Genomic DNA, 13978 nt, shown 5'->3' with positions numbered 1-13978 from the left:
CATCCCAAGAAGAATATTTTATCTCATAGAAATTGGAATATAAGATTCTTTTGTCTACCACAACAAATATGACTAGCCCTATTTGTGGAAATAAACCTTGTAAAAATGTGCAAAATATGTGGTAAATAATTTTTATCCAAACCTGAATTTCTCCAAGACTCGTTCCTGAGATGTATTTACTAAATTTATAAATTTCACCCAATTAAACTCAATCTGCATTAAATACTTATACCACATAAAATCTAGGTACAAATCAGTTTTTTAGAGATGTCCAAAGCAAAGCAAGGGGAGGCCCCTCGGCCTGAAGGTTTTACAAATTCAAAAACAGCTGCTACTTTGCAAGTTAAGTAAGACTGGCTGAAATTCAGATAGGTATCAGCATATGCAGGTCTTGGCATAGTTGGGTCTTTTCCCATGTAAGATTGAGAGTATCTTGGCGATGATTCCACGAGGTCCCACTCACCATCTTCAGGCTGGTGCCTTTGGCTTTGTGCTTGTGCGTGCAAAGCGTGATCAGAGCTGCTGTCTTTCTATAAATATTGGTGGTGATGGTGGTGGAGTGCTGGCTGTGTTGCTGTAAGCATTTTGGTTGGCTGTGTTGTTACATCTTGATTAGTTGATGGAGTTGATGTATGCAGATTAGTTGGCTATTTCATAATATCCTGTATGGCTGAGGTATTAGATGTGTGCCCATTAGTCTTTCGTGTTGTAACAACCTGGGTAATGGGCTGTGTGATGACATTCTGAGCTCTAGTGTAGTGATATCCCGAGTCCTGTGCTGCAACATCCTGGGAGGTTGTAGCATTCTGAGCCTTTGTCCTGAGCTCTGTGATGTAGTGTCCTGAGCAGATGGATGTGATGTAACATTCCGGGCTTTGGTTTGGTTCCGAGTTTTCGGTCTGGCTGTGTGTTCATGTCATGTGTCAGTTTGCTTTGTGTGGGGGTCAGAGCGGGGTGTAGCAGTTGGTGATGCTGCCATGGTTTGGCTTCTGGATGGTGGTTGCATTTCGTCTATGGGATGAGTTTGGGTTTGAGTCTGGTGAGGTTGATTGGTGGTGGCATCCTGTGATGTCAACTCATTTGTTGACTATGGCTAGTTTCCAGATATCTGGTAGGTAGGAGGTATTGTCATGTTTATTCATGTTGTGGGGGTGGCTATTTTGATGGCTTCCATAATTATTCTCTTGTTGAAGTGTTCAGTTTTGGAGATCAGTTTAGTTCCTTCAAAATCAATTTCATGTCCTGTAGTTTTGAGGTGCTAGAAAAGGGAGGTTTTTTCTTCTATTTTGGCTATGTTCTTGTGTTCTGTGACAGGTTCATTTATTCTCCTATTAGTTTGTCCAACATATGTGGCTGGGCAGATTTTGCATGGTATTTCATAGACTCCTTGGTTTGCTAGCTGGATCTTGTCTTTGGGGTTTCTTAAGATGTTGGCTATTTTTTGGTCAGTGCCTAACTCTGTTTTGATATTGCGTTTGTGGAGAATTTTGCTGATTTTATCTGTGGTGCCTTTGATGTAAGGGAGAAGGGTGTGTCTTAGTTCTTGGGGGGGGGGAGTCTCCCTTTTGATTAGATTGGTAATTGTGTTTCTTTGGAATCCTTTGGAAAGTAATACATTTGTGAGTGTGTAATTCAGTTTTCAGATGGTCTGTGCAAAGAACAATTTACATCTAACAGTGCACACGGCGAGCAAAGTGACTGCACACACAGGTTGCATGCGGATTGCAAACTGGTAAAAACACTGACAGCAACTTTTTCATTTCCGGATGTAAAACAGTTAACATATTTATTGGCTATTAATAAACTTTTGGTATTTGCCATTCTTTAAGTACTTTACGGAAGCTCAGAGGATTATTCAGTACATAATAGGTAATTGATTGCCCCAGGTATTTTTCTTTGTGTTTGGGCTGAGCAAGTCCATTTGAAAGGACATCGTGGTACTTAAGCTATTACAGACTGACGTGTTCCTGGGGCCTATGAGGAAGCTTCCTGGAGCCTATGAGGAAAGAATAACACTGAAAAAGAAAAACAGAAATTCAAGAAGAAACCAGCATGGCTGCACAAAGATCTTTCTGATAAACTGAAAGACGAAAGGGACAAGTACAAAAAATTGGACAGAGGGACAGGAAAAATCAAATGTATAGGTACAGATTAGGAGAGACCTGGCTCAAAAACTATGAGAGGGAGTTTGGAGTCCCAAAGGATGATCAATGGAACATGAGCCAGCAGTGTGCAGCAACAACCAAAAAAGCTAATACTTTCCTGGGTTGTATAAACAGAGGCATAGAATCAAGATCATGTGAAGTCTTAGAACCTCTGTATGAAAGCCAAGTAAGATCACACCTAGAATACTGTAACGAATTTTGGTCACCATACTACAAAATGATGTACCATAAGTTGGTTTGATCTATGTAAAGAGCAAAAATATATTTTCATATATAGAAATCACAAAAAAAATCCACTTTTGTAAATGGCCCTTGATTTCTCTTTCTGTAATCTTCATTTTAATTATAGACACTATTTTCACTTTTAGATAAGTCTTCTAATTCTGCCTAAAAACCTTTTGCCTATTTCAGGTCATCTTTCAAAATCATCCGCTTAGTGCCCATTCAAAGTTACTTGCACTGAAGGAAATGTCTTACAACCAGCCCTTGCACTTACAACAATCCTAGGATTCCCATGATGACAGGATCAAATTCATGCAGTGGGCAATGGAATGACATGGTGTTTACAATGGTTGGAGTCATGGGATTGGCAATCTTCCCCATCGCCTTTCAGCAAGCAAAGCCAACAGAGGAAGCCAGACTCAGTTAAGAACTGCAACAATTCATTTAACAATTGAGGTCAAAAGAGGTAATAAAATTGGGTATGATTCACTGAACAATCACCTTGGTTAGCAATTCTGAAAATTCCAGTCTCAATTGTGTTCAGAAATGAGAACTACTTGTACAGCATTCATGAGATTTGAGTTACCTCATTAGCTCACTGGTGTTGGCTTTTTTAAAATTGCGTGTTATTTTATATCTAAGGTGAAGTGGCAGAATTACTCTAAATCAACCAAATAAGCAAGCAAGCCCAGGAAGATGTAGGATACTCATAATTGTCTCCTGAAAGTTTTGAAATGAGAATCATAGTTTGCATGTATTATTTGGACATAATTCAAAGTGGGACAAATTGATTCTTATGTAAGGACACGGCACAACTCTTAGAATGCACATTTCCACAGGTATGAGAGGAAACTATTTCTTCTTTACATTTGTATTTAGGCCATTTGTGACAACAAATGAGAAGAAATAGATCAACTCTTTGCCAACCAGGTAACAAATGTACAGTATGTAGGAAGCATACCACCGTAGTAATGGAAGACTTTTAACTGTCCAAATCTCAACTGCAAGACAAATTCTGCTGCAAATGGGGGATCAACCTTGTAGACACCTTTGTCATCTAGAAAGTAGAAGAGGGAACTATAAATAAAGCTGTACTGGACTTAATTCTTATTAATAAAGAAGAAGTGATAGAGGGAATTGAAGTTGGTGAAACTTGGATGAAAGTTAGAACATCATACTGGAATTCAGTCTAATGCAAACACAAGCAATAGAAAATAATCCAACCAATGTCTTAAAACCACACCTAGAATACTGCAACCAATACAAAAAAGTCATTGAGACTTTGGACAAAGTGTAAAGAAGAGCAACTAAGACAATTAAAGGCCAGGACACTAAAACATATGAACGGTTGCAGGATTTGGGTTTGGTTACTGTAAAGAAAAGAAGAATTGGGAGCAACATGATAGCAGTATTCCAATATTTGAGGTGCTGACATAAAGAAGACGGGGTTAAATTGGTGTAAAATGCACCAGATCTCGACAAGAAGCAATGGTTGGAAACAAACAGAGAAGGAAACTGGGATTAAGGAAAACTTCCTAAGAGTGAGGAGATTTAACCAGCTTTCCTTCAGAAATCATGGGCGCTCAATCACTGGATTTTTTAAAGAAGAAACTAAACCAGTGATGGCTAACTTTTTCTAGACAGTGTGCTCAAAGTGCGTGTATGCACCCAAATCCCCAATATTCAATGCACACGCACCCCATACATTCACTCACCTCTGTATATGTGCACATGGCCCCACATATCCTCCACCCCACATATGCATGTGAGGCTCCCATGCAAACGCCCCATCCCCTGAGCATGTGTGGCAGAGATCCAAAATCGCTGGCACATGTACATTGTGGCGGAGTTGAACTGAAGCTATGGGTCGCATTCTCACCGAGAGTTTGTAGCGTGCCATCTTTGGCACACATCCCATAGGTTTGCCATTGTGGGACTAGAAAGATCTGAAATACTATAGTTTCCCTTGCTTAAGCAGGAGGCTACACCAGTGGTGGGATTCAAATAATTTAACAACTGGTTCTCTGCCCTAATGATTACTTTCAACAACCAGTTCACCAAACTGCTCAGAAAGTTAACAAGCGGTATTTGCAAAGTGGTGTGAACTGGCTGAATCCCACCAGTGGGTCAGACTAGAAGCCCCCCATGGTCCTTCTAGATTCTGTTTTGTTTTGTTCTTTTCTGTTCTATTCTATTCTGACTGATGGGAGAAAGAAAGGAGGCTCTTTGGGTATCTGTTTTCAGTTAAAGGAAGCACCTTTGATTAACGTCTCTAATGTTTCTGTCTTTTAATATGAAATATATTCCTCATGGGGGAAATGAAGTTTTGATAAGAGGTGGTTCAGAATGGAGCTTTAAAAATGAACTCAAAAAACTCATTAAAATGGTGAAAAAAATCCCCACCCTTGTATACCCAATTATTCATTAACAAGATCATATTAAGAATATTATGTGATAATATGAACACTTACATGGAACAAATATACAAGTGATCATAGTCTCTCGATGCATTATGACTCAAATTGTGCTAGCCAATCAGAGCAGAAATTCCGAAGCCAAAAATGTTTGAACGGTATATAAAGTGACTTGTACCTGGGGCAGACCTGTCCTTTACTTAGAGATAAGTATCTACTTTTTCTACTTGGTTGTCTTTTTGTTTAGGAAAATACCAGGCTAAAGAACGTTATTATCATTTACAGCTAACGATCCCAACCAAAATGGAATCAAAAATGCTGACCTTTAAAATAAAATCATTGGATTTTCTCTTTGGACATTCCATGAAGGTAAGTCAAGTCCTCCTTCTCCTTTACTCTAAGCATTGATTGGTAAGTAAATCACATTATTGCAACACCTCTGTCTTATCACTCAAGTCTTCTTTTCATTCACCAAATTCCAGCAAGTGGTTTTTATCAGTTCATTCCATCAAGTTTCAGTATTGGCAATAATATCATATCTATAATATAATATCAAAGTACATCACCTCATGTACTTTGGTTTCTAATTCACTGTGTTTACTCCTCCTATTTTGTCGATTGTCTAAATGCTTTTGAGTCCTTTTTGATTGACCCTGTGTTTGTTTTCTAAATGACCTGTTTTGTGTCTGAGTTCCCCTTCTTCCTTTTCCCTTCTTTCTTTTAGTGTCCATGACATGGAACACCATATGTGTTGTGTGGCCAATTATATAGCACTCCCATATTTGTATTAATCCAGCTAATTATGTAGCAGCTTGGGATGTTACAGGACAATTGGCTAAACATGACCACATTTGTACTTTAAAGAATCTTGCCTGTAACAGTAACACCCTGAGCCCTAGATAACCACATGGATTGCGATGGACATACAGCAATAATTGTTTTAAAATTTTACATTGCAAAGAATTTGTATTGTTTTTTTTCCTGCTATTACTTGGCTATAATCAAGAGGAGTTCCAGTCCTATAAGAAAAAAATTAAATGGTCATTTAGATATAACTGTAAAACTTGAAAGAAGAGATGATTGTAGTGCAGGGTTGAACTGTGGATCTCAGAGTTTAGTTGTTTAATGTTCAGTCCGAATTATTTGGTGATTCATAGTTTTTGGTGGGCAAAGAAGCCCCTTTGCAATTGCAAATGTGTCTCAAATTCAGGGATGAAGTTTTTATCAGCTTGACACCAAACTTGGTGTTTAAGGCAAAATCCTCACAGATCCTTTGAACTCTATCACAGTCATCAGCTGCAGTTTCCTAGACCCATCTTTAGTTTGTTATACTTCCCCAGAGAGTCATAAATGCAAACATTTGCTAAATGAGGCAGTCACTCAGTGAGACCCACCTATTCTCTCAGCATTTGAATATGCAGTTTAATCCAACCAGCTCCAATTAATCCCAACTACATTTTAAACTGGGATCCTTAGAGCTGAAAGGCAAAAAATCTCTTATTCCTCTGTTCTTACGGGTTGTGGTTTGCAGTTACTCTGCCTGGATATATCAGTTTGGTTTGAGTAAGATATATGCTGGTAGGGGATCTGGTCTTTGTCTCCAAAGTCCAGAAGAAAGCCTCAACTGTGCATAAGAAAGGTATTTTATTTCCTGAAGTGGAGGTTCAAAAAAAGATGACCGTCTAGTATCAATAATATCCTTTTGAATGCATTTTGGGCATAAACAGAAAGTTTTGGGAGATGGCTAAACATTGTAATTTAACTGTGTTGATACTTGCCTCAACTCCACCCCACTTTAAGAAGAAGGATTGGTGGATGCTGGTTGCCCTTAAACAGGTCTTTGAGGATTTCTCCTTGTCCACTGCCTTCATCACCTGAGAATCTATGGTCAATTTCAAAGCAGTGTTCAGCTGTCATTCAAGTGCACTTTGATAAGGTCTTTATACTGTTATGCTTCCATGTCTTATCTTATTGAATAATTATCTATATTAAATTATGTTATAAAATTGCTGTACATAACTTTGACAATAAAATCTCATCTTTTGCAGAATCTTCTTCTTACCTTACTTTTCTCATCCATCATTCTTAATTTGTGTCATGGATTTTGCTTTTATCGACAACAAAGACCCAAAGATGGTAATGTTATGCCTATGGTGCCCTTCTATGTTTCTTTGAATTGTGTAACTTGATAATGTTTGTATTCAGCGCAGTTTCATTGAATCTTTAATTCAGAAGTGATCTATGCTGGCTTATACTTTCTTTTTGAGTGCACTTCCAGGTGCTGATCATCACCCTATATAATACTGGCATATGTTATCTGCAGAACCATCTTTCTCAAGGACCTTTATTGTCCTACAAGGTCAGATAGAGAGGTCTTAGTCCTAGTCCCATCCCCAAAATATTGCCATTGGATAAGAACTAGGCACGGTGTCTTTTCATGGCAGCCCGTCCCTTTGGAACACCCTGCCCCTTGAAGTTCAGTAGGGCTCCATCCTCCTAGCCTTCCCTAAAGCTTTGAACACCTGGTTGTTTGACCAGGGTGTGCGCTCCTTATCTGTGCTTTAAGCTTTTGGCACTTCTGGCATGCACATGGCACATATAGTGCCTGCGCGATGCTCTGCTGAGCAGCTGGACTGTCGTGGAGGCTTGAGGAAGCATCATTTGACATCACAGCGCATGTGCGCACAGGCCATGCTCATGCATGTGGGTAACTCCGGGGCAGTTCCAACCATACCATCATGGACAACTGACAAAGGGGCAATAGAAAATGGGATAACTGAACATAAGATAACTCTACTATTATCTGTCATTGTGGTTTTTATAATATTATTTGTCCCTTTTAAAAAATGATCCTTTCCTTAATGATTCTCCTCTGCCATTTATTTGATATTAGTATAAGTCTTGTATTTTTTATATAAAAAACTTTTTGTTTTTAGACAAGCATAAAACATACAGACATAAACAGACACAAAATAAAAAATTTTCTCCAATTACTTACAGTGTGTCAACTGGTTACAAAACTTTTATGCTTTCTCACAATAGTCTTCACTTGCAATTTACATAAAAACTCATAACATCATTCTAATATATATGCATACAATTATTATATTATAAAACATTCATTTGACTCTAGTATTATTATATCCTTTTAATGTAAAATATTCTAATTTAAGATAAATTTATATTTATACTATAGCATTTACATCATCCTGAATTCATCTAATAGTATTACATGTTTAAGTTCAATTTTATATAGAATTTTTATCTTTTATAACAAAACTTTTAAGCATAATTAACTAATTAACAAAATTGCACAATGGTAATAATTATTTTTTTCCAACATCCAATTTTTAATTAGGGGAACGGTTACATTTAGACTGGAGAAATACTACTGTTAAAAAGAAGCTCAGAAATGAGAATAGCTCTTTTGAGAAGAGCTGTGTAGTTTGCAGGTTTCTGGATTCAATTATCAACATCTACATATGCTGTATATATTTTGTATTTATTTATAAAATGTATTGGTTGCCCAAAGGTGACTTCTGGTGCCTTACAATATGCAAAGATAAAGCCGTATAAATACTGATCTTCTGGTCAGATGAGACTGATTGGAATTTTCTTCCATAGGGGGGATATGCATCAACCCTATTGATAACACGAAGCATTTGGTCGGATCTTCATGGGAGTCTAAAGGGTGCCTTCGATGTATCTGCAAATCAGCTGCACTATATTGTTGTTCCTTGTAGGTAAAATATTGGAAATGGCATCTTTTATAAATTCTTTTAAAGTATTTTGCTGAGACAAAGTATTACACATGGTCCTAAATGAAAAACAAGGTAGTCGAATCAAAACTAATAGCCTATGGATGGAAATGATAATTTTCTCTCTGTAAGTTGATTAAGATGACAACATTGGTTTGAATCTGATAACAGACATAACTTTGTAAGGAATTAAGCTATAGGTGAGAATCTTTGGGTAACTAAAAATAGATTATGTAGATCATGCTGGAAAGCTACTATTTTACTCTACAAAGACATTAAATCATGATTTTCTTTCAATGCTACAGAGAAATTTATTTTTATATGTGCAAATTTGTATTCTATATAGTTGTGAACAAACTGATAATTTAATGTGCAACTCCCAAACTGGGATTCTTCTATCCATGGATTGGCTTATCCATGAGTAAATATAGTAATATTTGTAAGTATTCATACTTCCTCTATATCCATGCAGACAAGCCCTTCCATGAATAAGGAGAATCTCAAATATTTAAATAAAATACCATGCAAAGTGCCAATCAGCAATTTTCAAAGTATTTTGGTTAAAAATTTGCAGATAGGTTTGTATGTTGCACATATTTGGTAAATGAGGTTGAATGTATACATATGCTTACAACATTTTTAAAAATAATCTATAGCACCAGTTACACATATCTGGCCTTCTTTTTCTTTTTCTTATTTTTTAATCATTGCCTCTGTCAGACATCCCAAGAAGAATATTTTATCTCATAGAAATTGGAATGTAAGATTCTATTGTCTACCACAACAAATATGACTAACCTTATTTGTGGAAATAAACCTTGTAAAAATGTGCAAAATATGTGGTAAATAATTTTTATCCAAACCTGAATTTCTCCAAGACTCATTCCTGAGATGTATTTACTAAATTTATAAATTTCACCCAATTAAACTCAATCTGCATTAAATACTTATACCACATAAAAATCTAGGTACAAATAGTTTTTAAGTGATGTCAAAAGCAAAACAAAGAGAAGCATTTCAGCCTGAAGATTTTACAAATTCAAAAACAGCTGCTACTTTGCAAGTTAAGTAAGACTGGCTAAAATTCTGATAGGTAAAGAACAAATGTATTTAATGTTTTGAATAGCTTAATTTTCCAAGTTAACAGAAACCTCAATTTGTTATATAATTTTGTGTTTTTTTTTTAAAGGTATCCTACTGTAAGGGCTATTCCTGGATGCACATTGATGTTAAATCTAACGACATGTCATTATGATTTGGTTCATACTGATGATCCCACCAAGACATGTTGAATTTAAAGAACAAAAATATCTTTTCATGGATAGAAATCTCAAAAATTGCCACTTTTGCTTTCCCTTTCTGTAATCTTTATTTGAATTATAGGTAAAATTTTCATTTTGAGATAAGTCTTCTAATTCTGCATAAAGTCTTTTGCCTATTACAGGTAACAGGTCTGCAACTAAAAAGCTGTTTGATTATTTTCATCTATTTTCCATGTATTTTGGTGTGCTGAAAACAAATAAAATATTCAAAAAACTCCTCCTCATGAATTGCTGCAACATGCAAAATTGTCTTCAAATTTCTCATTTTTTTCATTTTGGGTATTTTTTATATTATGGGTTTTTAACCAAATTTAAAGTCCAAATTACTATTAATTAATTCACATAAGTACATTTAAGATATAAAATTCCCAAAAATCCTTAAAGGGTTTGTCCGGGTTATGTAAAAAAAAAAAATCACTGTAAATCTGATGGTCAGCAATCTATACATAAGCTAAGCAAGTTTTAAGTCTGTGCTTCTAATGGTAGAAGGGGTTAACCTTTCATGAAGAATCCAGTGAGAGGGAGACACAGGACAGATAGCAGCATCTCTAGTCAGTGCAGAAGGCATGGCCAGTACTGTGATGTCTCGTGTACAGAAACAGAGCTGCTCTCTCCTGCATGCCACACTTGTGCATGAATCATCATCAGGTTCTTGGTTCTAGGCTGTTCATAGTTTTTCATCAGAATTCATGTTAACTCATCATTCCTCAACGGTGTATTATGGCTCTGTGAATATGTATGAATTTGCCAGACAGTTTCTGTTTCATCTGTGGTGAATATACAGTGTTGAAGCAACAGCAGAATATTACAGACTTTGTGAAAAAAAAATATGGTTGGAGTCATGGGATTTGCAATCTTCCCCATCGCCTTTCAGAAAGCAAAGTCAACAGGGGAAGCCAGACTCACTTAAGAACCGCAACAATTCATTTAACAATTGAGGTCAAAAAAGGTCATAAAATTGGGCATGGCTCACTGAACAATCACCTTGCTTAGCAGTTCTGGAAATCCTGGTATCAGTTGTGGTCAGAAATGAGAACTACTTGTACAGCATTCATGAGCTTTGAGTTTGTTCATCAGGTTACCGGAGTTGGCAGTTTTAAAAAATAGGAATTAGTTTATCTATAATGTGAAGTGGCAGAATTGCTCTAAATCAATCAAATAAGTAAGCAAGTCCAGGAAGATGTAGGACGCTCATAAATCTTTTTTAAATAATAATTTAATGAATAATAATAAAAAAAAATAGCAGCAGCAGAGGTTAACATATTTCTTGCAGATTTTGAATAGGCAATCTTTGACAGTGCCTTCATTTTATTCCTTGTCTTCTATTTAAAAGTTATTGGGATCTAAAAGGTATTAGAATCAGTCACCAGTACTGGCATAGTTGAAGCTACATTCCTTCCCCTGTGAAATAGCTGATATTGCTCAGAGCTACCTTGTCAGAAAATAAAGTGCTCAAGGAAAAACAGGAGAGCATTTGAGGCAACCTGAGAGGAAAAGTTTATGTACTTTCACATTGCAGCAGGAAAATGCAGAGGAAAATAAAATTTGCAACTGAAAGTCAGTAAAGGCAGATGTGTCTTTCTTCTACCCCCAAATTGTGGTTCCACATTCTAGTGTTGGAGTAACCAGGCAAGGCAGTTTGTGGTGTTATTTGACTAAGGCAAAGTAAACTAGTGATCTCTATGATTGAATTTGAGTCCATCAACCAAATCATGCTATCAACCTGAATTAAATTATTCTAGTTAAAAAACTTATTATTTTCTATAGAATAACAGCTATAGTTTAATTCAAAATTACTTGCAAAAGATTTTGGGAAACACTTCTTGAATCAAAGACATCGCAGTTGCTTTGAGCAAAGTGCAGAAATCATACTCTGCATTCTGGAAGTTGTTAATATTATCCATCCTTTGAAGATGCCTAAATCTTTTCTCCTTTTAAGAATGGTTATACTTGGACTCATGATCAACAAAATGTTCTTCATTGAGAGTTTGGTGGTTTTGTATTTTATTTTTTCTTCCAGAAGAGCCCAGAAATCCTAATTTCTTCCTCCCCTTGTTGACCCATATTTTAACTGCAGGCCAGAATTGTTTTATCCCATTCCTTATTTTTAAAGTTGTTTTTTTTAAAAAAAATTGAAGTGGACATATATTATTTTTTATGGAATGCTCTAGCACATTGGGTAAATGTTTCATAAACTTTATTTCTCACATTTTTTTCATACATAAGATTCTCATGAAGAGAATAAATGGAACAGAAATCAGAAATTAACAACACTATTCTATTGTATTTATTCAAAAGTTAGATTCCCTAAATCTAATGGCAATCACTTCAAGATCTGGACAGATAATTCCTCAAGTGGGACATTTCACCCAAAACCCTTTAGTAGCCCTTATATGTAAACGTCCTTTTCTTCCTATGGATTCACACAGCACAATGGCCCATTGTTTGTCCCTGCCCACTTCACTCACCCACTGAGAAGTCCAAGAATTGATGTCTCCTGCTCCCTGGATGCCAGGGGAAAAAAATTAAAGTGTTCAAGATGGTCAGGAAAGTTCTGGGCTTGTTCACCCAATTATACGCTTTTCTGATCTTATGAAAGGATGAGGGTGGGAAAAGCCATCTTCAGATCCAGCATCACCTCCACTAAAGAGAAGAGACGGAGAAAAGGTTGAAGTGGTAGCAACTCAATTGATGGCGTACAGAATTAGGAAAAAGAGTATTAATACAGGTTAAGGACAAAAGAGTTATGAGAACTGTTGAAGTGTTTCATAAGCTCTAAGCTTATTTTTTATTACCACTTGAAAAGGGGAGCCAATTGGAAGGGGCAGTGATGCACAATAATTTGAAAAAAATAATTGTAGGCTGATCCATAATGTCACCAATAACACTGTATACAAATACATCCATTAAAGTTACGTGTGCTTTCATTATAAGAAATTCTGAAAGATTGGGGCATTCCTTCTAAAATATCCCATTGCAGAAAATGATTCCTGGTTTTTTTAGGAGAAAGATGACAGGATTATCAAGAACCTAAAGATACAAAGAAATGGCATGAAAAACAAAATCTTTAAACAAATCCTTTTGACCATGGATCCTTTTAAGAAAAAGCTGCTATGAAATAGTATTGGGTGGTGATGTGCTCACCAAACTAAAGCAAGATAAAAATACTGGAAATCTCATGAAATGTTATGCAAAAATACTGAATAGTTGTGATGTTTGTGGATCTTGAGAGATTTCACTTATTGGTTTTTGAATTAATTTGGCACTAGGGGGTAATCATTCAGGGGGATATTATGGGAGCTATGACTTTTATTCATGCAGAAGGCTAGTCCATGTCCTAAAACAATGGCAACTTTTGGAGCTTTTTCTGACGGGACTCCACTCCCGGTATCCACTTTCTCCCTTTCTCCCCAGCCACTTCATTTAGAAAAGAGTTGGAACAAAATGCTTTTCATTTTGAAATCTTGAGATCTGATTCCGCAACCAGTCACCTGCAGACTAGTCATCATTCTTTTTTTCTTCTTGATTCAAGTCTTGTAATTTGAAAACACTTAACGCATCTGTGGACAACTAACCTTTATTTTGAGGTTCAGAAAACATCTCGTGTGATTCTGCAGACTGAAGAAAATCACGTCAGCTTCCCCAGTCCCTGGATGAAGCTGTCTACCTGGATCCATTTCAGTAGGGTTTCAGGCCCGGATACAGAATGGAGATGGCATTGGTCGCGTTGGTCGATGATCTCTGGTGGGCCTGGGATAGGGGCTGTTCCTCTGTCCTGGTCCTATTAGACCTCTCAACTGCTTTAGATACCATCGACCATGGTATCCTACTGTGACGACTCGAGGGGTCGGGAGTGGGGGGCACCGTTTTATGGTGGTTCTCCTCCTACCTTTCGGATCAGTCGCAGTTTGTGTTGACTGGATGGCAGGGATCGATCCTGAGGCATGTCACTTGTGGGGTGCCCCAGGGGTTGGTCTTCTCACCCCTCCTGTTCAACATATATATGAAACCACTGGGTGAGTCATCCGTGGTTTTCGGGTACGGTATCATCAATATGCTGATGATACCCAACTTTTCATCTCTACCCCAAACCACCC

At 36.9% G+C, this 13978-nt stretch overlaps 1 protein-coding gene across 1 annotated transcript in view; it reads left to right on the top strand.

The window, feature by feature from the left end:
- Positions 1 to 5534, top strand: part of LOC116521270 (epididymal sperm-binding protein 1-like) — a 147846-nt gene extending 142312 nt beyond the window's left edge. Inside the window, exons 7-8 of the mRNA XM_032235954.1 lie at positions 5049 to 5170; positions 5526 to 5534. Coding sequence (XP_032091845.1) covers positions 5049 to 5170; positions 5526 to 5534 — 131 coding nt within the window. The remainder of the gene's footprint in view (positions 1 to 5048; positions 5171 to 5525) is intronic.
- Positions 5535 to 13978: the final 8444 nt, after the last annotated feature.

The sequence above is a fragment of the Thamnophis elegans genome, chromosome Z (assembly GCF_009769535.1).
Source record: "Thamnophis elegans isolate rThaEle1 chromosome Z, rThaEle1.pri, whole genome shotgun sequence".
NCBI classification, from domain to species: domain Eukaryota; kingdom Metazoa; phylum Chordata; class Lepidosauria; order Squamata; family Colubridae; genus Thamnophis; species Thamnophis elegans.
This window is presented reverse-complemented; position numbering and strand designations above follow the sequence as displayed.